This window comes from Parambassis ranga, chromosome 18 (genome assembly GCF_900634625.1).
Source record: "Parambassis ranga chromosome 18, fParRan2.1, whole genome shotgun sequence".
In the NCBI taxonomy this organism is placed as follows: Eukaryota; Metazoa; Chordata; class Actinopteri; family Ambassidae; genus Parambassis; species Parambassis ranga.
This window is the reverse complement of record NC_041038.1, coordinates 8,552,566-8,576,444: the sequence shown is the minus strand read 5'-3', so window position 1 is coordinate 8,576,444 and position 23,879 is coordinate 8,552,566. Positions and strand designations below refer to the sequence as shown.

Genomic DNA, 23,879 nt, shown 5'->3' with positions numbered 1-23,879 from the left:
TCCCATAAAACCCGTTTTGCCACTTGCTATGGAAGCCTGTGATGCCAAACTTAACATGCACGCCATTGATACCACTCTTAAAGGAGACGTATCCTATTCAAGTTTCCTCTCCGTCAAAGAAATATGAGGTATGCTACAGCTTTAAGAAGTAAATAACTCTGAACGTTTGTATAATTATACCCATTATGCAATTTAAGTATTTAGAAATAAAAAATAAATAATTAAACGCGGCTATTATGACCGAGCAGTATCATGCTAGCCGAGCTTAGTCCTGCTAAGGCCTTCTACGTTGGTCCTAAATCCTCTGTGTTCATAACTAACTAGCCTCTTGCTAATAACAAAAGTCTGTTGGGGTCATAACACTACGAGCAGCATGGACTGTGGGGAAGACGCGGTTTTAGTTAGTCGTCCCGTCATTGACACATCTATAGACTCAGCACCGGCCGCAAAGCCATCCCCGGACTCGACTGAAGCCCCCAACGGGAGAAGAAGAAGTGAAAGGCGGATAAAAACTGCCGCGACCCCCGGTGATGTTCCTCCTTATACGGGGTTTTCTGCGCGTTTGTTGCGAGCCAGGGGAGCCGGAGGTGACAGGACTACTGAGTCTACGAATGCCATCAGCAAGATTGAACGTGCAAGTCTGCCCCGTGGACGTGGGAGAGATGCTGGATCACGCGCCAGAAATACACCTGTCACGCAGTAAGTGCATGCACAAAGGCATGCGAGCTATTCTGCTGTGAAGCACTGTTGCAATAAGAGAAACTATTCAAGTGTGAGGCTGCATTGAGCTTTGAGGTTGTGGTTTCTTAAAGCTATAGGTTTACCAGATATTGAGATCAGAAACAGAGCATATATGATTGCATAATGACTGTGACTTACACCGAACACTCTCTCACACAGAACTGCAATAAAGAAACATGCAGCAAGTAAAGGTAAGAGGCATTCTTATCTATGAAAAGTTCTCTCGCTGCATGTATGGACACACTATTTCCTCTGCATCAGGACCAAAACTGTCCAGATCTAGAAAGGGCAAAGGGAGGTCTCCAAAGAGGACAACACCAGCGTCAACATGCAAGCCTGAAGCAGAGACAGAGGCTCCATCATGTGGTAAAACAAACACCACCTACATGCTGTTCAGTAAATCCTGTTCAAATAAAATAACACAGAAAAAACATTTTGCATCAGCATCAATCATCTCAAACAGATTACTTGTGCTGTTCTTGTAGGGGTGGACACTGACCCCGAGAAAGGAAGCAAAGCCAAGTGAGTGTTATTTAACTGTCAAAATTACATCTTTTTTTTTTCCCAACATGACCAGTGTGTTGTTTATGTCCCTATTAGCATTGAAGATCCAGATGTAGCTCTCGATGAGGACCCTCCACTAAGAGACAACCAAAATGGCCTCATCTGTAAACCTGACACAAAAACGTATGTCACACTGCACAACAATAATGAGCAATGTTTCTTTAAATGAACACAGTGTGCAGTGTGATATGTTGGATTTATCTTAATTTAATTTCAAAGGGAAAAATCAAGACGGCGTACCAAGCTACAACAAAAGGACGTGAAGGAGGAGGCAGAAGAAAATGATGTGAAAAAGGAAGAACAAGGAGAAGGTGATGACATCGTGCCAACCAGAAAGTAAGTGTATAGAAATAGAAATAAATAAAAACTTGATATACTGAAATATTATCTGAATAGAACAAAAGATCTGACCCAAAAACCCTTTGTGTTGTTCGATACTGGGTTATTTAGAATTTCCCTTTCATGAAGTCAAGTGTGTCAGAACCTTTGACCTCTATAACAACAAATTAAAGCAGCAGCACAGCTCATACACACAGTCACAATTCATTGCCTAAAGTCAGAATAAAAGCAACTTGATGTAGGTGCAGAGTTAAGTCCTTGCGTAAACACAACAACAGCACATGTGACATAAACATCTACACATTGTATGTCACGTTTTTGTCCCCTGCTGGAACTTGGAGACCATTTTAGGGCAGCGTGCAGCGTTAAGGTGTGTTCGTTGTGCTGTAAGAACATGAGGTAGTCATTTATGTGAATGAGCCCTTTATAGGCCAGCTAAGTTTTACTATATATGATCCCTGAGCTCATCGGTGTATGTCTCTCCAAGATCCAGCAGTGGGAATATGCACACAGGTGGTGCCACTTGCACCAGAACCTCTTTCATGGATGTTTAAGGGTAAAAAAAAACCATGTACTTACTATTAGGAAGGCACTTCCGAATAGTGTGAAACGTCGCATCTCACATCTTGGTTCCAAGAACTAACAAGTAGAGCTACAAAGGAAGAAGAGTAAAGGTAAAGTGAGAGTGGATAGAAACGGGTGCAGGGTTTGTCAGCCTATTACGCCACAGAGAGATTTATGTTTATCTCATCTCATGAGTCCAGTGGATTATACACCATAATGGGAACACAAAGCCTGAACAGGCTGATTAGGGTCTGTTACTGTAAATTATCATGCCCCAGCTTCCTGCAAAGGAAGAAGGCCTAATGTTCATGGATGTTAACACATGTATTAACTAAAAAAGGAGATTGTCTGTCTCAGATGTGTTCTCACCTCGGTTTTGGTGAGAGACTATTGACATCAGCATAGTCCTTTAATCATATATGGCTTAAAATTTAAGGAGGTAAAGTATATTCTGCATTTTCTCATACAGCTGCTCCAGGTGATGTGTGGATTTAATTTCAGAGTTGCAGTGTACATATACAAATTGCTTGATCAGCTAATTACCTTAAGTCTGACTAAAGTGATCTAATTATCAAATAAATAAATACATAGTTATTTTACTGTTTAAAGTAGCTGAATCCTTGCAACTTGATTTCATTCATTTAAAATCAATCATTCTAAACCTTCCTTCTTTAGGCGAGGCAGGCGAGATGAGAAAGGCCTTCGGCAGCCAAAACGAAGGTACAGATTTTTGCAGTGTCATTTGTAACTGGTGACTAATGTTATTTTTATGAAATATAATTCTCATAGATTTTTCCTTCTTTCTCCTGTTACAGGAAAAAACCTCCAGTGCAGTACGTTCGCTGTGAAATGGAGGGCTGTGATACAGTCTTGGCCCACCCACGGTACCTACAGGTCTGCCATCTTTCATCTGTAACCATGACAACCCCATAATACTATTAGAGGCACTGTCTCAAATGGTGATGTTAAAACTGCTTTCCTCTTTTCCCATCCCTTCATTTCAGCATCATATAAAATACCAACACTTGCTGAAAAAGAAGTACGTGTGCGATCACCCCTCGTGTGGACGCTTGTTTCGGCTGCAGAAGCAGCTGCTGCGTCATGCAAAACACCATACAGGTGATGTTTTTTTTTACCGTATATGTAAAGTGGGACCATGCCAACATGGCTTCCTGGTGTTAGACAGTGTGTCATTCTCCTGTCGAATTTGTCCTGCAGATCAAAGAGACTACATATGTGAGTACTGTGCCCGTGCCTTCAAGAGTGCCCATAACTTGGCTGTGCACAGGATGATCCACACCGGAGAAAAGCCAATACAGTGAGTAGGCACGGCAGGTTTTTGAGCCAAGGAGGAAGAGCAACAGAAAAATACAGACTGTCATGTGAGACTGACTTGCATAAAGGAAATCAATGAAGAACTATTACAGATCACGTGTCTGAGTAATTGTTTGGGGATTTCTGATAAAATCCCCATAAACAAAAATCTCCTCCTGTCACAGCACTACTTATTCTAGTCAAATACCAGTCTAAATATATTTATTATTCCAAAACAAAATTAAATGGCAACCCTATCAAAACACTGTTTCAAAACTGTTGCCAAATTGGACACCTGTTTTTAATAGTAGTTCTGGATGGATGTAATTAAACTGTTTAAGTACTACTATATGGAAATACACATTTGAGGGTCTTTTGTAAGTGTATATGTCTAGTACACGTAAGTAGAAGTACATACTTTGTAAAGTAGTGTATAAACACTGCTACATTTCAGCCTTACAGTAAGTATCAATTAGAGTTACGTAAGTGTTAAGACAGTAACCTATTCTTTGCTTCCCCCTTGTGGCAGGTGTGAGATCTGTGGCTTCACCTGCCGTCAGAAGGCGTCTTTGAACTGGCACATGAAGAAGCATGATGCAGAAGCCTCCTACCAGTTCTCCTGCTCCATCTGTGGCAAAAAGTTTGAGAAAAAGGACTCAGTTGTTGCCCACAAGGCCAAGAGCCACCCCGAGGTGCTCATAGCTGAAGCGTTAGCAGCTAATGGGGGCTCACTAATAAGCTGTCCCATCCCAGTCCCCCTTGCGGTCACCCAGCCTGAGCAGACCTCTGTCATCCAGGAGAGCCAGGCGAGTCAAGAGAGCCAGGAAAGCCAAGAAGCAGTAGGTAGCACACTCACTCCGCTGCAGCAGGTGGTGCTCCCGCTTGCCCCTCAGTCCCAACTGGACATACCTCAGAACCAGTTCCTCCAACTCCCCACACACCATGTGGTGCAGGTGACACAACAGCAGCAAACCCCTGCCCTGCTGCACCTCACCAGCCCCAGCCACCCTCAGCTCATCCAGCTCTCCACCCTTCCCCCCATGGCGTCCACAGACTCCTCGAGCACCCTCCTGACCCTGAGCTCCGTCACCACCCTAGCCTCCACAGGCTCCATAGCTCCCCAGACTCAGGTGGCACACTGGGGGAGGGAGGACAACAGGGATGCACACATTCCAGGGGAAGGTGAGCTGTGGGACAGGGTGGTGGTGGGTGATGGCCGTCAGGATGTGGGGGAAATGATGTGGGAGGGTAACAGGGAAAGGAGGAAGGAAACTGAGGGCATTGTTTGGGAGAGGGAGGAAGAGACACAGATTCTGTTACAGTGTGCCGAAGTTCATGCAGATGGTGAGATCAAAATAGAAGAACCCAAGATGAACTGACGGCTACAATACAATGAGACGATAAGAAAGAAAGCTTTTCTTTTGGAAAGAGACAGATGATATTAGGGAACTGCTTTATATCAGGGACTGTTGTTTTGAATGTAGTACAAACAAGTTTGCTTTTACCACTTAATATTTTATAACTTGGGTTCCTTGTGTATAAATGTGTTTGCATTGACAGTAAAAATAATATGTAGAAAATGTACAGAAAGGTTAACACCTACATATATATTATAAATTACATATATAGTATATGTAATCTGTGATTATGTGCTGAAGGTAAATGGATGACTATGTTAAACATAGAGAATTTATTATGAGCAACAGCTACAATTAATCAATGGATGGCATTATTATTTTTGCTCTCAGTAGAGCACAAAATCTGAATTGGGATTAACTTAATTTTGATTGAATTAATTATGAACAGGAAGCTGTTATATTGCATTCAGCCCTTAATAATGTTATTTTTCACACCTACAGTAACATGACAGGCTACAGCTTGTCACACATCCCATCCAAACTACCAGCTGATTAATGTGTTATTACAGATCCCTGCTCTGTACACTTACTGTCGCTACAACTACTGAGCACCCAGTCTTAATTTAATTATTAGAAATATGTGTTCAGAATTACTATAATAAAAATTAAATCTACTCAGAAGTCTTGTCTATCATTATTAACGTGTCCTATGTAGTTTAATATAGGCATCATCAACTGTTAGGGAAGGCAATGAGAATGTCGTAAAGAAGGTACACAATAATGATATAAATTATTTCATACAGACTTAAAATAGACAGTATAGCTTTTATAACATAATGGTGTTTTTTCCTGTCAGAATGGCAGCATGGTATCTGAATGTATGAATACTGGTATTTAATTTATTAATTGATGTATTTATTTGATTAAATGTATGATTTATTAAAAGTCTAAAATCAAAATTATTTTTGTAATTTTTCCATGTAACCTCACATTGAGGTGACATTACATTATTATGTGAACAGAAATAAATAAAAGAAAAATAACACTATTCATCAGTGAATCCTGTGTGTTTTAAATTGCTGTTCCAACTATAATTGAAAACTGTTTACTTTTATTAAGATTCAGAGCTATTTCTGGAGCATTTTAATATGATGAGCCCTATGTGGTTTCCATGAGTGAAAGTTACTCCAGTTAAAAAGCGTTTTATTATCAGTGGTAGGAGGGGTGGGCCGCTTGTGGTGACGTCCCCCCCTTTTAAACGCCCCTGTGGCTGGCGGAACCAATTAAATCCCCTCTTGTTGCCTGCACGCCAACATGAACACCGACACAACAAACACGCTCCACTGACGCTCGCTCTCAGGATCTCCGGTCCGCGAAAGTATCCACACACACAAAAAAAAGATTCTGCGCGTAAATAAAAACGTCGTTTCGTTGCCAAAACATTTTAGTAAAGTTGGGAGGGGAGGAGGGGGGACTGTTTCTGTGCTCGGACTACGTCCCGCTCGCTGCTAGCCCACCTATATAAACAAGGCTGAGTGCAAATGGCAGAGCAGGAGGAGCAGCAGCAGCAGCAGAAGATAACCGGGCTGGACACGCCGGTGCCTGACCGGTCAGGCACGGGGAGAGCGGTGGCTCTCGCCCGGCTACTACGCTACGAGTGTACTCGTCTGCTTCAACTATACGTGAGTTATGAATTTACACACTCGTTACCGTGTCAGGCGGTGTGACACACTCCTGTCCCCGTTATTTGTGGCTGTAAAGTCAGCATGTTTTTGTAACGGGGGCAGCTAGCTACCTGTCGCATTTGAATCATAGCTTTGCTATTTAGATTCACTAGTGGGCACTTCTATAAAGAGATGCTGAGGTGCAGGAGTGTAATCAGACTAAAAGACACCCCCCACCTCCCCAACATTCCCCTGGGGTCCCTAATGGATAGAGTGTATTGGATTTTTTCCCCCCTGCAGTCATGCTGCACTGCCTCATCATCCCTTTAAAAGCTTTTTAATTGATCAGTGTGATCACCATAGTTGCCATATGTTCTTTAAATAATAATTGTTCCTCTTTAAAGTCTAATGACAAGTGGCAAATTTAGCATCAAGTGTTACAAATAATTCGTTTTTTGCTTTTCAGAAAGAGAAGGAGACCTTCCTGTTGGACCACACCCCAGACGGCACACGCATCGTGTCCCTGTCCCAGGACTCGGAGCAGCCCAGCACCGAGGAGCAGGTGCAGCTGCTGCACTCGGCTCTGCGGCAGTGCCTGGGGCTGATCCACTGTGTCATCCTGAAGGAAGAGGAGGAGTGGGGCGAGCTGGAGGGCGAATATGAAACCATGAAGAAGAACGTCCGAGCCCGTCTGGAGCACCTGCTCAACAGCACCAAAGATCTGGTGGAAGACGAAACCCTGGACGTTACCCCAGACCACCAGTGTAATGAGGTAATGTGTTTGTTTGGCACCATGTTTTTTATTACATTTATTTAACCACATTTCACAAGACACAGAAATGAGACATGAAAGCCCTATATTTACCATAAACGCTTTTATTGCGGTGGCTAAACCCTGCATTGCATTGATGTGTACATGACTGCTGGGACCAAAAATCCTTAAACTAATCTCTCAGATATCCAATACAATCCTGTTTATTGAGTTTAAAGCTACACAAATTATGTTAACGAAATGTAAGAGAGATGGAGCGTTCCCTTGAGAAGGTGATGGAGACTAATACTGAGCTTAAAAGGGTGAAAATTCATCTAGTGGACAAGGACATGACTCCAAATATGTGTTTAAACAAGCAAACTTTACACCATCTAAAACTAAGTTTTTAGTTCCAGCCACCTTTGGCAGCGATGTAAACACGACACCCAGGTGGACACAGTACACTGGGGGGAATTTAATTAGTTTTTCCTGTGTGCGTCTCTGTAAATTCAGCATCCCGGTGCCAACTCAGCCATAAATTCCCTCCACCTCCAATCAAGATTCTCTGTGTTTGTGACCTCCAGGAAAAAAATGAACCTCCTCCTATGCTAGCAGAGGGAAAGGAAAAAACAGAGATTGTTTCTAAAAAGAGGTTTTGCATGTTTTTGTGTGTGTGTGTGTCTGTGTGTGTGTATAACTTATTTCTACTCTGTGTAGGAGGTTGATGGCGCCGGGGGAGTTTTTGGGCTGAAAATGTGGACCTATCGAGTGCTGCTGGAGTTAATCCACTGGGCCGATCACGCTGTGCAGACCCTGCACGTCTTACACACAGAGAAAGGAGAAACAGAAGAGGTCTAAATTCCTTTGTTTCAATCCAAAAACAACTATGAATGGACTTATTCAGCACTAACAGCCCCCCCCCCCCCCCACGCCTGTTTCAAATTAAAAGTATAAAGTGATGTGGAATACGTTACGTACTGTGTGAACACCTGAGGTTACTGCTTAACTAAAATCACATCTAAGCTCCTTTAACAAAGTAGACAGCTTTTTCCTAGACATTGGTATTTCCACAGCAAGTGCTAAAATGACCTGTAGTTTACCTAAGATGCAGTTTGCTTTGACAAATAACGTGAGTGCAGGCTTGTTTGAAGGTCGGTTTGCTCTGTGCAGCAGCACAGTAGTTTTTTTTTTGTATGCTATGTGTAACTTATTTTTATTTAAGTGGATTTTTGATGACTAATGTTCAGAACACTCCAAGATCTACTAACTAAGCAAGCCAAAAAATAAATAAATGACTGATAAACTGTGATGGATATGCAGCTGAATGTGTAGCAATTTACATTGTTAATAGCTTTTCATGTACCACAATGTTAACATATCTAACCGATATAATTCCTAGTCTAATTTCATATTGTTATGTGTGTAGATCGAACGCTCAATCTGTGATAATCTTGTGTCATGTTTTGCTGCTCCACTCACCAAGTTCTCTCCTGACGTTATACTTGAATGTGCTGCTACACTGTTCAAACATTTTAACTATTAATACCACGGTTCTCACATTGTTATTAATGTTAAAAAAATAATAATAAAATATTGGAATCACTGCATTAGACTGATATTTTACAGAACTGTCTGTAGCCAAAAGGATCAAACACTCCACACCACAGCACCTTCGCTGTAGTGCATTGAAATTTAACAGTCACTTAGTGAATATAGTGAATTTCCACATGCAATGCTTCCTTTTATTTCTGTGACGAAGAACTGGATGTGTATTTTTAATGCATAATCCCATGTTTTTTGTGTAAAAATAATATATTCCTGCTCTTTTCTATGTAGCTTCTTGTCAGATTTCAATGAGGAAAATGTAAAATGTATTGCTTGTGTTTGGGTAATTATTCTAAATCGGAGTATATTTACGTTTTAAATGCTACAAAGATCGATCACGATAAAATATGATGTGATCTGACGGTGATTTAAAAGCACTGATTTAAGCGTATTTTCGCTGATGAATGAAACTTCCTGTAACACATCCATGCTAAGAGGTCTGTGTCTGGCAGAGGTGGCTGAACCCCATTTTACCAATAGAACCCCAAAGGATGTTGTGCACATGCGCGTTGTGCAATCTACCGGAGCGCGAGAGGTAGGGAAGGCAGTCCTAATGGCGGAGAATGTACGCTCGCCTTTTGACTACCGGGAGCCACCGACCCTCGACAGCGACGGGGATGGGAGCAAACCGCCGCCGCCGCGGGGGTGAGTGAGCGCCGGGAGCTTCTCGGTTTGTCGCCGTGAGCGGTTCTTTTCATCAGAGAGGGATTTGTGAGCCCAAAAAAAAAAAAAATGCGAGAGCACCAGGCGCACGCGCTGTGAGCGTGCACGTCAGTGTAGTTGGGGAGCCTTTATTCGCGTGCATGATTTCAGCCTTATATTGTAAAAAAAAAAAAAAAAAGAAAAGAGAACATGGGAATAAATTGTGGTTTTTGTTTGGTTGCGGTCTGCAGCTGCTGTGTACCGCTGATGGCTGATGCTTCTCCTACCGAATCGCTTTGCTTTTAACCGCCGGTCTTTTAATTTTTGATGTTTTGACGGGACAGAAGTATCAGCGTTAGCTGCTGGAAGCTAACATGCTAGCTGTGGTTTAGCATGCTAGCATGCACCCAGCAGGAATGATCAGCTCTGTAGCACGATCAGCTGGTTATCGCTCTCGTCGATAATCCCTGCACACTGTCGTACAACTGTAGAACATGTTATCTAATAAAGTGTAATTCGGCCCTCTGCGCCTCTTTACTGCTTTGCTTGGAGCACATCATGTCTCGTGGCTGGTTTGTTGTTGAGCAAACAAAAGTTGCTGACCACGATCAAAATGCATCAGTTGACTGTCACCAGGATCAATGAATTCAGGAAGTACTGTTGCGCTAATCAGTCCTTTGTAACTGTGCTTACACATGTCTGACGTGAATGAATAAAGGGGTGGGGCCAGTTCCAATATGTGTGATTAGACATCTTTGTCATTAAGCTGCAATCACAGCTTCCATGGTCACAGCTAGCTGCGTGCAGATAAGATCAGTGGGTTACAGTGTGTTAGATAGCTTTTGGTCCAGTCATGCTACTGTCAGATATGGGACTGGTTTACATCTGGTCTGGCAGGTAAAGAAACTAGATGGGTAGGAAATGTCAGTAACGTTGTGCAGCGGGTCTCTAAGGCATTTTAAATGCACTAGAGCACAAGAAATGATGAGAGAACAGATGAAAATGATTAGGCCTATTGGGACATACCAAACAGTTATGAGAAGGTATGTGTTATGTATTAAAGCATATAAAATCTTTGCATTGTATTGATTGCATGAGAAATCAAAAGAGAAATGGGAAGAACAACTACTGCACCACCATGTGAAGTACCCTTGTTCTACATGAGTTGTCTAAGTGACAAAAATATTCTGTGTCACACGTAATGCTTATTCAGCTCATTTCAGCTGTCCTCCATCCAAAAGAAACATAAACACAGCTTTGTACCAGTGTATTATTATGCTCATTTTGTCTTTACAGCCGCGTGTGTGGGAGAAAACGGAAGGGGACACCCGTGAAGGTGTGCGACCGAGCGTATGTAACAGAAGATGAGGAGGAGGAGAGCATGTCGGAGCACAGCTACAGCCCTGGTACATGTAGTAGACATACAAATACATTTTAAACACCTCATTTAGGTGTGTTTGTTTGCTCTGGTGCTCATGGAAAACATGTGCAGTATGTTGCAACTTTCAGATGCAAGACTGCTGGTTATAAAGTTTGAATACCTCCTTCTCTCTCTCCCAGGCGATGGCCAGTACCCAGAGGGTGCAGAAGACCGGCTCCCTCCACCTGGAAGTCCGTACTACCTGCCTGATCCCACTCAGCTCTGGTATGGTGGACCCTCACTACTCCAGTGTGAATGCTGGTCTTTTTTTTTTTTTTTTTTTTAAGCAAGTTGACCCGGTTGCTAATGTACGTTAATGCTTTACAGTGTGCCTGAGTTAGGGGAGGAGGGGGCAAGTGGTGTCCGAGGACCGGTGCTGTTTCATCCGCCACCAAACTGCCGGATTCGAGAAGTCCACTGTGGCACACAGGTGCGGTTGGTTGTCATAGCAATCCGAGACATCGCGAAAGGGGAGGAGATCACAGTCGACTACAGCCTGACGGACTGGGGCGAGAATGCAATGGTGAGCTACTAACTTGATGCTGGGAGAGAACTGAAGGGATGCTGCTTATTTGATATAAAGATAACACAAACTTGTTTCATTTTGAAATGTCCAGGAAGAAGAGGCTGGCCCCCACCCACTGTCCCTTTCTGTGTCTGATTACCTCACCCCATCCTGGTCATTATCACCCTCATCCTCCCCACTCACTCACTCTGAGCCCAGCGACTCTGACCGAGAAGAGGATGAAGAGGAGGAGGACGACGATGATGAAGATGATGACGAGGAAGAGGAAATTGAGGAAATAAGGGGCCGAATGCTTCGTCGACGCAAGAAGCGCAAGTTACCCACGGCAGTCAATGCCAAGAAGAAGACGACTGCACCCACCTCCTCCAGGGGCCCCGGGCGTCCCTGCTCCTCCTTTTCCCGCCCAACACCAGTCGCACCCCCAGCTAGACCTCAATCTCAGCCCCCTGTCAGCGGCCTGGCACCCCCAACCACCAACATAAACAATAATATCAACATAAATATTGGCGGCTCAAGTGTCGCCACAGTGACTCGGCGGCAGCACTGCCCGTATTGCGGGCGCCACTATCGCTCTCTGGCACGCCATCTGGAGAAGCACCACGCCAACCAGCCAGAGGTCAGAACAGCCATGGAGATGGCGCATCTCCAGTCGCACAGCTCCTCAAATGGCAGTGCCACGCACACCCACCCGTCATCATCATCAACCTCTACTGCTCACTCCTTCGCTGTTCCTCAGCCCTCCGCCTCAAACCCTACTCCACCCTCTCTTTTCACCAGGGAGAGGGACTCACCAGCTACCCGCTCGAGCACAGGCACCGTCTCTTTCTCTCTCTCGCTTCCACCAACTTCTTCGACTCAGTCTGCAGCTGCCAAAAAGGGGCCCAGCTTACCACTGCCCGCTACAAAACCTCCTGCACCCCCAATGGCACCTCGAGTGAAGAGTCCATCACCACCTCCTGTGTCTACTCCTCGAAGGGGTCGGAGGATGAAAAAAGAAAAGCTTGAGGAGCAGCAAAAAGTGGAGGTGGAGAGCTTCAGAAATCAAGAGGACCTGGTTCCTCCTCCTACACCAGAGCCGGACATCGATCCAGATGAAGATCTGGAGCTGAGTGGGGAAGGAGAAGACGATGCACCTGAGGAGAAGAATGGAGAGATTGCAAGGTGTGGTTGTTTTTCCCTCACATGTGAATTATAGATTTATTGGTAAAATCTTTGGTTATTTTAAAAGCATTTTTGTCTTTTCTCTTCGTTCTTTTGTTTCTAGCACACACCAGCATCACATGTCTCCGCTGCTCTCCTCCCTCTCGTGTTTGGTTCTTTATCTCCGCCGCCAGCAGCACTCCTCCTTCCAGTCTTTAACCCGTTCTCCTCACTCAGCTGAGGCCTGGCGCCTGCTCTGCCACTCCAGCCTTTCCTTACTCATCCTTTACAATCGCCACCGGGAATGTGAGGTGGCCAAGCTCACTATCCAGGACTACCGGAACCGCATCACCCCTCAAAATAGTTCCAACAGTAGCTCCCCCTCTGGCATTGAAGCCCTCCTGTCCCCATTTGAGCGGCAGGTCCTCTGTCACCTCCCACGGGCTGGTGTCTTAGGCAAGCGTGGTCGAATCCAGCCCCTCATTCTCCCGCCCCACTGTGAGTCCTGCCTGGACCTGCTCCTGCGAACCAGCCCCAATGTAGGTGTCGACCCTGAGAGCCCCTATGTCTTCTCACGGCCGTACCACTCTCCTGCCACCCCTCTCCGGGGTACAGACCTCCTGAGAAACCTGGCTCGATCCAGCGGGGCTAAGAACCCTGGAGCGTTGACAGCAACACGAGTGCGGCGACAGGTAGCCATCCTTACCCAGCTGCTGCTACTGGAGGAAGGTGAGGGTGGAGCAGTCAAGCGGCTGGAGGACTTTTTGGAGCGCGAGTACCATGTGACCCAGAACTGCTCTTCTATCATACGAGATCCAGCACTGATGGGTCGTGTGGGTCGTGTTGTTCTTTATGGAGAGAGGGAAGGCGTGTTGTTCAGAGGGATGAGCCTGCAGCAGATCTGCCTTGAGTTGGACGGTAAAAAAAAATCCTTTATTTTATTTTAACCAGGAAAGATTGATGCCTTTTAGGTCATCCAGTAGTAGTTGTGTGATTTCACCTTGCCTACCTTGAATGAATTGATGAATGAAATAAAAAATGAGTTTGCCTTATTTTGTCTCTTGCACAGTAATGTCTGGAAACTCAGCTGATTCCTTCTCAGAAGATTCTGAGGCAGAGGAAGAAAAAGAGGAAGTCAAGGAGAAGACGGAGGTGATAGTGAAAAAGAAGGGACCGGGCCGACCCCCGAGGAAGAAGAGAGCACCAGTTCCTTCCCCCATTGTCAGCCCACCTAACACCCATAAGAGGAGATGCATTCCACCAAAATCAGGTAACTGTAGCTTGACGGGTATTACAATTATTATGATACAGTAAATTCTGCTTACGCTGCAACATCTCGGTCCTCAGGTAAGCGTGGTGTGCTTAAGCGTCCCTGGTCAGAGGCGGAGCGAGTAGCAGTGGAAACTCACCTTAAGAGAAACCTCATGGAGCTGCGCGTCCCTGCAAAGGCAGACTGTGAGCGCTGCCTCGAACTCTGCCCCCTGCTGGTCAGCAACCAGCGGGACTGGAGAGCGATCAAGTTCTACGTACACAACCGAATCCAACTGCTGAAGAAGCAGGGGAGGAGGGAAAGCGCCGCTGCTGTCAGCTAGAGCAAAACAAAGACCTGGCAGAGGACAGATTCCATAATGTATAAACCACCAGCAATCACAGTGAGGAGCAAAACTCATGGTGGGGTTTCTTTCCTGGGTGCAGTACCTGATGTGTAGCTGCATTCCCGGTCATAAGGGAGTAGTGTAATAAAAGTGACTAAGCTAAAAAGACAGATGGCTCCAGTAAAGGATGATGTGTACTCTGTGTTGCGGATGCCCAGTGTCTGTCAGTTTTATGTGAGTTCAGGCTCAGTGAAAGTTTTTTAAAGATTAGTACATATGAGGGAGAGAACCTAAAGGTCTGTGATGTGGTGTGCACTTTAGACCACTAGGACACACTACATCAACTGTCCTCGATCTAGAGCGTGCCTCCGCTAAAGGCTTACGACCAAATGTGAATGTGTAAGGCTTTGGAAGAAGAAACCAATGGTTGTGATCTTTTAAAAATCCCCTCAGATGAGGCCACACATCTACTGAACTGTATGAAATTGTATAGTTGTGTTTGATACTGACTGACATTGTGCCCCAATTTCATGGCGCCCAGCTGACGAGCATATTAAAAAAAAGTATTCTTCAAAGTCTCAGACCATGATGCACCTGTGAAGTGTTTCTTGCATACCTCTTTATCATGATCATAGTCAGACTAGTATGTATCAAGGCACGCCTACTTGAATTTATTGCGTATCATTTTGTTTTTTTAAACAAAGTATTGGTCATATTCACAATGTAAATACTTCCTAATCTATGAAAGGTATGCAGTAGTGATTACAAAATTAGTATTGTGTCATTGTGTACATACTGTAAATACTATCTGTACTTATTAAAGTGTATGACATTTTACTGTGTTTTGTTAAAGTGTATTGTAACTTTTACATTGTGTAAAGAGTAAGACAAAGAAATGAGAAATACACATCCTATATTGATTGCATTTATTCAACACAAAAACCACACATGTTATAAATGAGGTAAATACATTTAGCAGTACCGATATTAAAAAAGACGATGTATATATTGATCATAGTAACTTATGATAATAGCTGCACAAAATACAGTACCACAATAGTTTCTTACAGTTTTTAAGTATTGTTTGTTATGATGACAACATGCATTAGGCAATAAACAGCTTCACAAGGTTACTTAAAGGAGCAGTGCATAGAATTTGAAAACGAGGTTTTTATTTACCTTAATTTAATATATACATTATCCTATTATTTAACTGTTTTGTTGCAATCTGGAACCTCACCACTAGATGTCACTGATCCATATACACTGGTCCTTTAAGAAACTTGTGCTCATAGTCATACAAAGCATTTACAAATGTCATCACTACTGTTTTAAAATGTGATTATTCTCCTTTCACAGATTCCTACCACCGTTGCCTATTTACAAGGAGGACGGAATATCCCCTTCTTTTAGTGTTTCCTGGATCAACCTGCATAAAGTAACCCGACTGGCTATTACTCAGCAGGTATGACCACATAGACCATAACTGTTTTTCATGTACAACACAGAACACAGAAAAGCATCTTCAAAAGAAATTCTAGAATAACAGCTCTATATATAAAGTTGTATGGCTGCAGTAAAAAAACAAACTTGCAGTATGAGAACATTCCTTGTATTCTAAGTGCTTGAAGCACATAACATAAGGGGCATAACATAAAACATAAAAAAGACACCTCAATAACTACACAACAACATAAGTTCATTCACATTATTATTCATGCATAAACAACATGATGTCTACCTGGTGATATAGAAACTGATAGAGTAACTACACTTTGAATGCAATGTCTGTCCCTTGTCATTTTTTGTATAGTGGAGTGACCAAAGAAAGAGAAAGTATATATACAATAAGTGCTGCCGAAGATTTAACAAACTTCTTATATTCACTTTTAAAATGATGTGTTTGTCAGTGCTCTGAGCTTATATGACTTTCCAGATGTTTAGCTTTCTTGTCCTGTTGTAGTTAATGTTGCCCCTTGTGTTGATGAGTTTAAAGAATCCGCCTGCACATCTGGCTGACTCAGGTCTCTCTGTAATATCTTCATAGGTGCTTTGTCACCGTTGCAAGGGTTAAAAAGTGGAAAGACTTCACCTTTGAATGTAGCTGCTAAAGAGCCAATCAGACTTCCATCATTTACATTATAAAAGAAAAGCTCTCCGTTGTCATAATCCAAATACACACCAACCGTCCTTGGTCTACGACTGACAGAAAGTAAGACCTTTGGATCAGTGCTAAACTGCAAAGTACTGGGCGTGGAAGACAGGAACCAGAAACCATTAGATGTGATCGGAGCAACATCTAACTCATGAGGAATATCAGTCATACTTGTAACTCCGACCCACCAGTGCTCTTTAGGAGCTACACCCTGAGTCCCCAAAGAAACCTCCCAGTAGTGTTTTCCAGAGGAGAAGCCAGATGTTCCTCTGACACAGGTGCCCCTTTGTTCATCAGGAAAATCCTTACCACAGACGTCTCTTACTATGTTGTTTTTGATCGTGAGGAGGGGATTGTTTGTGTCCATCAATTTAACGTTGACTGGTGAAAAAAAAGAAATGACAAAAGTAAGTAAGTATTAGAGGAAAAACAAGCAGATAAATGCAAAGTAATTTCTAAGAAAAACACATTTTTACCGTAGTGTTCGTTAGCAGTTGATAGAGCTGTTGAATCCACCGCTTCAGTCAGGGAGTAAGTAAAGAATACATCAGTTAAGATTGTTGTTGATAACGTCATTGTTGCTTTATAAACAGTGACAGCGTCTTACCATTTGTCAAAAGTTGCTCGTGTTCTAAAAAAAACAACAACAAAAGTTTAGTGTTTGGTTTATTGAACTTTTTGTCAGAACTGTGCAATTTGCAACACTGCTACGACACAGGTAGGACACAGAGGGACTGTCACTCCCGGACTACTTTGTGTTCAGTGAGACTTTGTGCTCGTTCTTACCATCACTATCAATCTGGTCACTTCCTGGTTTAGATTTCAGCACTGAAACAGAAAAGAACGCTTAAGGTTATAGACAGATAGATAGATAGATAGATAGATAGATAGATAGATAGATAGATAGATAGATAGATAGATAGATAGATAGATAGATAGATACCTCTCTTGTCAAAGTACTCTTTCTTTTTGAAGTACACAGCAGCAAGTACCAACACTACGATGAGAAGGACTGCAAAGGCCACCCATCCGCCCACTGAGGATCCTGAGGACACTTTTCAATAAAAGACATCATTGTATTTCTTTTCAATAAAGAAAATAAAGATAAAGATTACAATAATTCTCTTCACCTGTTTCAGCATGTTGGGGAGTGTTTCTCAGGCGTAATCTGGCCTCCCTCACCTCTCGGTCAGTGAGGCCGACAGAGCAGGACACCTCAGAGAATCCATCGACAAGAAGCCAGCTGTGGACTGAAAAAACACCAGAGGACGTGCTGCTGTACACCGGACTCTCAGCAGACAGGTCTTGGTTCTGGTGCGACCAGCGCAGCACAGGCTTTGGGTACCAGCCTCCAGACTCACAGCTGATGTTCACCTTGTTGTCTTCTTTCCACACAGCTGTTAGAAGAGGAGGGTCTCCTGATACTGAAGAGAAGAGGAGGAGGAGGAGGTTATTTTCTTCCTTCGGTGACTCTGTGTGTGTACACCTCCTTCATGACTCACCTGTCACAACCAGATGAATTGCAGCACTGTCATAAGCCTGCTGACTGCTGACATAACAAGTGTACCCCCCTGCATCCTCAAGCGTGACATTGACCAGCTTCAGGCTCACATCGCCCGTCTTCAGCCCACCGGACGCTGCATCCTTCAGGCCAAAGGAGACGCGGCCAACATAGGACGATTCTTGGGACGCTTCCTCAAACTTTCTTGCCCGGTAAAGCATTACTGGGTTTTCAAAGCGGTCATGACGATACCATCGTACCTCCAGATCCTCTGCATTCTGAGATGGGCTGAGCCAGCATGGTAATGTGGCTGTGTGGCCCCGAGGAACCAAGTCAGGATTCCCACCTGTCACCACAAGGCTGTCTAAAACTGAAACATAAATAATGATTATTATATGATTACTTTTTCCTATTACCTCCTTAAAATCATTTATAACTTTGTATGTACATTTGCAATGTTAGGTCAAGTAACAGTGAATAAACTATACATAGATGCACAATGTGAGGCTTTAGTGTTACTTACCAGGAGCAGTGTCACACAATGACGCACAACCCACGAGGAGACACAACTGCACTGACCACACTGACCATCGATCTGAGAATAAAATAAATCAAAATGTATATGCAACAGTGCACCACCGTGCCGATCACAACTCTATCAACACAATAAATGCCTTTACTCTACATCAGCACTGATTATTTTCTATGTCAATAAATCCCGACCTACCCATTGTGATTTGTACAAGGGGTGGAGAAATCCTTCAGACGACTCGACGTAAAGGCTGAAATCACGATGTGATACAATTCCAGATGCACAGATTTATGGTCATATATGCGTTTTTTCCGTTGAAAAAAATGTATCTCCGCGTATAAAAATGGTGTCCTTCATGCGTGTAATGCTTTCACTTTCAGTTCTAAACATAAAAAAAGGGGAGGGAGGGGTGTGTGGCGGATTTCATTCCCATTCCTAGATCGTGTGTCACGGTGCGCCCCGTTTTTACATCATTTATCATTTTAATAAAATGATAATTGTTTTAATATAAATAACATAAAATACATCTGTTTTTCTTTGTTTTTGTTTAACCTGCTTAGTATTACACCCCTCGTGCTTTTCCTCAGGTGTTTGAGCACAATTCTATTCATAAACATTTTAACACAAATGTTTATAATATTGGGAATGAATACGCTTAAAGTTTAGAGTCTAACAGATGAGTATTTTGCGGCCTGCTGAAATGACAGAAGCGTGTTTGTTGTTGTCAGTTTCACGTGAGAGCGCTACGTCAAGGCAAACGCTGACACCACAAAAGGCCCGGATGTTGGCTTCAAATTAAGTGCGAACAGTTGGTCACTGTGTAAAAATATATTGATTATCTTAAAACTGTCGACATTACATGTTAAAGCGTGTACTTAAATTCATTTCTGGAGCCAACAGTGGACAAGCATGGAAGAAAAACTGCAAAAAAATGGTTCCATCTATTTCTGAGGGGCCTTATTTTGAAATACTTTACCGGATGTTGTTTTTTTTTTTAACACTGTGCTAGTTAGTAGTAAAGTCAGGGGCTGTCTGCAGTATCATAGTCCAGTTTTGTAAGGTTTACTGAGGCGTAGTGTCGTTTTTGTACTACACAGTCGTTTGGAAACTTCTCAGCTCAACATTGTTGCTGGTAGTAGTTACGCTAACGTAAATACCGTGATGTAAAATGTTGCTTTACGTAACTAACATTAGCTAATGTTTTAGCTAGCTTCCCTCAACCTTTCCGAAGAGTTGGAGTTAGCCTGAGCTGTATAGTTCACTGACCCTCGGATACATGGCGACTTAGTTTTTCGTCTTAAAAGTCCACATTTTAGCTTAGTTTTAGCTAAAATGTCTCATCTTGATTCTGACGATACCACCCCGTTGCTCAGAGATGATGAAAGCAGGTAAGTGCAGAGTTCAGTACCTACTGACTTGACACATTAGGTTTGTAAACATCCAGCTGCACTGTTTGTCAAATGCTGGTTTTACTATCCTTGTGCACCGTTTACTGGGCATTGAAGCACTGAGGTTTGCTGGTATGTCTGCTTGTGCTGTTTTGCATCCTATATCAATATTCTTATATCTTTTGTGCCCTTTTTGTGTCTGTGAGCAGTGATGAGTCTCAGGGTGAGGACTACAGGAGTCGGTGGAGGTCTATCCGAGTCATGTACTTCACCATGTTCCTCAGCAGTGTGGGTAAGGTAGCATTAAAATCTCAGTCACATAGTAATGCATGTGTTCCACCTCATATGCTCAGCAACTTTTTATATTTAAGAGGATGCATTCGATTTGAAACAATGTTCACAACATGTAAATCATCTCTGTTGCATGTATCTTCTCAGGTTTCACTATCGTCATCACATCACTGTGGCCCTATTTGCAGAAGGTGTGTAATTGTAATTTCTTTATCTTGACAGATTAAACAGGAAGTACATTTACATATTAGAGATTTAATTTGGTGTTTTGCAGAAGTACTGTATTTGCATTTTGAACCACATAGTTGAACGATTGTTATTTCAAGACATAATCTGATGTGTGCCCTAAAAAAATTGATGTGTCTTTTTCTTTGCTGTTTTTATAGATTGATGATGATGCAGATGCCAGCTTTCTGGGTTGGGTGGTAGCAGCCTACAGCCTCGGACAGATGGTGGCCTCACCGATTTTTGGCTGGTGGTCTAATTACCGTCCTCGCAGGGAGCCGCTGGTGTGCTCTATTTTCATCAACTTGTCGGCGAATATCTACTACGCCTACGCATACCTGCCCAAGAACAACAACAAGTACCACATGCTCATGTCCAGAGCTTTTGTGGGGTTCGGAGCAGGTGATTTGTGAGATGTTTGGAACTGTTCTTCTCTTTTAGAGGATAACATCTGGATGTTTGAAGCTGGCCATTTATAGCCGGCAAATACAAAACAGACTACAGGGGTCTCATTTTCCTCTTTCCAACTAATCAAAATAGGTTAGGACAGTGATTTTCTTTAGGAAATAGCGGTTTATGTAAGACTTCTTTTTATGTTTGACCGTTAGTGGTTTAAACATGTACCAGTGTTTGATGATGTAATCCATATCACATAGTGGTTTTGTATTTCCTTGACAGGTAATGTTGCCGTGGTAAGGTCCTACGTTGCCGGAGCTACCTCTCTGAAGGAAAGGACCGGTGCCATGGCAAACATGAGTGCCTGTCAGGCTCTGGGTTTTATCCTCGGGCCAGGTAAATATTGTACAAACTAAAGCCAGTAAAGAGATTTGCTCTTTGACCTGGATTTAACTTTTGCACATCTGTGCATATGTCAGCCCTGCAGGCTTGTCTGTCATTCATTGGTGAGCAGGGTGTCACATTGAACTTCATACACCTGCAGCTCAACATGTACACATCCCCGGCTTTACTGGCTACAGCTTTTGGCCTGATCAACATCCTGCTTGTTGTCTTGGTGCTGAAGTGAGTGTACAAATGCACCCTGTGATTTAAGTAGATAAATCAAGATTGTACGACTGTGCTGTCCATTAAACCAGTTACAGCTATTTGATTTTAGCCAGGCATCTTGTCAGCTTGTGCAGAGTGAATAGGTTTAATGGATAGATTCACATTATTTTAAATATATAACTTATCAGTTATGCTTATGATCATTACTATAACATGAGGTTTTAAGTGTTTGTGTGAGAAATCAAGTAGTTATCTTTCAGGTTTGTGCTCTTTCTAGTCAAACATTCCTTCTTTTTGTTACAATTTTAGTAGCTAAACTAAAATTGTGTTGAAATGTTCACTGGCAGAAATGACTTTGTAATTTTTGCTTTAGAGAGCATCGCGTGGATGATCATGGAAGGCAGATTCGGGCTATCAACTACACATCAGAAGGTATGTGGAGAACCAACAATCATACATTTTTGTAACCAGTCTGGATGGTCACATCACACTTGTTGTTCTTATTGATTATAAGTGTATCCAGTTGTCCCCTGAGGCATTTATTCCTACTCTTTCCTGTAGATAGAGAGGACATTAGTGAAGAGACAGAGGAAACCATCGACCAGGTGGCTGTCCTCACTTCTAACATCCTGTTCTTCGTCGTCATGTTCATCTTTGCTGTCTTTGAGACGTATGTATTTGTCTAAAAGACTAGTTGATTTATTCTTGTCTCTTTACACTCATTACGTTTTGACCGCCTGCCTTTCATTCAGAATTGCCACCCCCTTGACCATGGACATGTTCGCCTGGACGAGGAAAGAAGCCGTGCTCTACAATGGCATTATTATATGCGGCATTGGATTTGAATCTATTTTAGTATTCCTGGTTGTGAAAGTGGCCTCTCAAAGGTAACTTCAATTAAAACAAATGATTTTTCCACCTCCTCCAAACTTGGTTAATCAGGGAGAATGTTTGTTGCCTTGCAGGGTTGGGGATCGTCCAGTATTGTTAGCAGGCTTAGCTGTTATATTCTGTGGCTTCTTTATTCTTCTTCCGTGGGGAAATCAGTACCCTAAAATCCAGTGGGCAGGTATTGATTGATTAATTTGCACAGATTGATAAGTGTCCTGTTGTCAGTGTCTGCATTGAAGTTGGATTTTTGTGTTTAGACCTCAAAAACAACTCACTGATCAGTCAGGTGTCTAAGGCAGTGATCACCTCCAACAGCTCTTTGGAGCCCACAGGCTGCCCATATGAGCAGACGTGGTGCCAGTATACCCCTGTTATACATCTGGCCCAGTACATTTCATCTGACATTCTTATCGGGGTGGGATACCCAGCCTGCAACGTGATGTCCTACACACTGTATTCCAAAATCCTCGGACCCAAACCTCAGGTAAGAAGATTGGAGCGTATTTTGAACAGAAATGATTAAAATAATCTTCAAAAAGCTGATTGTTTGTGTCCATACACATCAGTTTAACCTTAATAATCACCTTGCATTGATTTGTTTAGGGGGTGTACATGGGCTGGTTGACAGCGTCAGGTAGCGGGGCGCGGACTCTGGGCCCCGTCTTTGTCTCCCAGGTTTATGGCCTCCTGGGTCCTCGCTGGGCCTTCAGCCTCATTTGTGGTATGGTGGTAGGAGCTATCGTCCTCCTCAGCGCAGCGTACCACAGGCTCATCTCCTTTTCTGTGCGTCACGGAAGGACTGTAGAATAACGGGAAAAAAGCTGGCGACAGTTATTTCTGGCGATGATGACAGCCTTTTGTTGCTGTTACTTACTTATAACATGCAGTGACTGATGGCGCTTTGTAACTCAGGGTTTTGAAGCTCTATAGTGAAGAGATGAGTGATGGTTTTTACTCAGGATCTGACCCCAGACGGCTGCTTCGCCACTTATATAAGTGCAGCAGCTTTCATTCACTTTATGGATGCACGATGTAAACATCAATAATTAATGTGCCGTGCAAGAAATGTCTCTTGAGAAACATAATGTAGACGGTACAAACATTCCCTTATTCAACTATTTTCCTCACTGGAAAAATATCAATGATATTTTAACTGTTTTTGTTATACATACTGCTTGTAGTTGTTGAAAACTGCAAGTTTTTGTGTGCCTGAAATGATACAGAAAGTGATGTCTGTGTGTGTGTGTATGCTAACAATTAACTGGATGATATATTAAAGATTTATTGTGGTCTTACATGCTTGTTTTTGCCTAATCATCACATATTTTAGAGAGCCCAACATGATAAATATCTTCATAAAACAGGTTAGGATTTATGAACATATATTGTGTTTGAGTGAAAATTAAATTTACTTCTATTTATCACAACATTCTTACAAGAGTCCCAACAAATCCCAGATTTATTCCTATGAAATGTTTATTACTTTAAAAACAGGCCCACACAGACGATTCAGGACACTCCAGCTCTAATCTCTTTGTTCTTGTCTTCAAACCCATGTGACCCAGCGGTTTGAGTGAAGAAAGACCCCAAGCATGGAAAGAAGCGAACATATATGCCGGAGGAAAATCCACCCCCTCAGACCCTTTTGTTCTGCTGACAGTATTCAGC

General features: G+C 42.9%; 4 protein-coding genes across 5 annotated transcripts; 3 read left to right on the top strand and 1 right to left on the bottom strand.

Moving 5' to 3' along the window:
- Positions 1-60: 60 nt before the first annotated feature.
- On the top strand, positions 61-5,644 carry LOC114450896 (E3 ubiquitin-protein ligase ZFP91-like). Of its 2 annotated transcripts, none has more exons than XM_028429321.1 (11): positions 61-699; positions 901-932; positions 1,003-1,107; positions 1,227-1,263; positions 1,342-1,428; positions 1,525-1,641; positions 2,884-2,928; positions 3,024-3,102; positions 3,213-3,327; positions 3,427-3,526; positions 4,052-5,644. In XM_028429321.1, exons 1-11 carry the CDS (start codon positions 374-376, stop codon positions 4,899-4,901), a joined length of 1,893 nt encoding a protein of 630 aa, XP_028285122.1. In that variant the 5' UTR covers positions 61-373; the 3' UTR covers positions 4,902-5,644. The 2 variants fall into 2 exon arrangements, with proteins under 2 accessions (XP_028285122.1, XP_028285121.1); XM_028429320.1 differs by having other exon boundaries at positions 1,003-1,137.
- Positions 5,645-9,418: 3,774 nt separating this feature from the next.
- Positions 9,419-14,896, top strand: LOC114451154 (uncharacterized). Its single transcript, XM_028429727.1, has 8 exons — positions 9,419-9,545; positions 10,839-10,948; positions 11,103-11,187; positions 11,290-11,485; positions 11,580-12,649; positions 12,753-13,546; positions 13,698-13,898; positions 13,976-14,896. The coding sequence occupies exons 1-8, from the start codon at positions 9,454-9,456 to the stop codon at positions 14,218-14,220; spliced, it is 2,793 nt and encodes a 930-aa protein (XP_028285528.1). The 5' UTR covers positions 9,419-9,453; the 3' UTR covers positions 14,221-14,896.
- Positions 14,897-15,134: 238 nt separating this feature from the next.
- Positions 15,135-18,777, bottom strand: LOC114451147 (butyrophilin subfamily 2 member A2-like). The gene is made up of 9 exons (XM_028429717.1): positions 18,607-18,777; positions 18,403-18,474; positions 17,881-18,249; positions 17,509-17,802; positions 17,322-17,432; positions 17,165-17,206; positions 16,986-17,009; positions 16,855-16,896; positions 15,135-16,759 (listed from the first exon to the last, which is right to left on the bottom strand). The coding sequence occupies exons 1-9, from the start codon at positions 18,608-18,610 to the stop codon at positions 16,164-16,166; spliced, it is 1,554 nt and encodes a 517-aa protein (XP_028285518.1). The 5' UTR covers positions 18,611-18,777; the 3' UTR covers positions 15,135-16,163.
- Positions 18,778-19,422: 645 nt separating this feature from the next.
- Positions 19,423-23,506, top strand: mfsd8 (major facilitator superfamily domain containing 8). Its single transcript, XM_028429261.1, has 12 exons — positions 19,423-19,799; positions 20,009-20,091; positions 20,238-20,281; positions 20,477-20,717; positions 20,994-21,107; positions 21,191-21,335; positions 21,694-21,752; positions 21,882-21,990; positions 22,073-22,207; positions 22,286-22,389; positions 22,469-22,695; positions 22,815-23,506. Exons 1-12 carry the CDS (start codon positions 19,744-19,746, stop codon positions 23,019-23,021), a joined length of 1,524 nt encoding a protein of 507 aa, XP_028285062.1. The 5' UTR covers positions 19,423-19,743; the 3' UTR covers positions 23,022-23,506.
- The last annotated feature ends 373 nt before the right edge of the window (positions 23,507-23,879 follow it).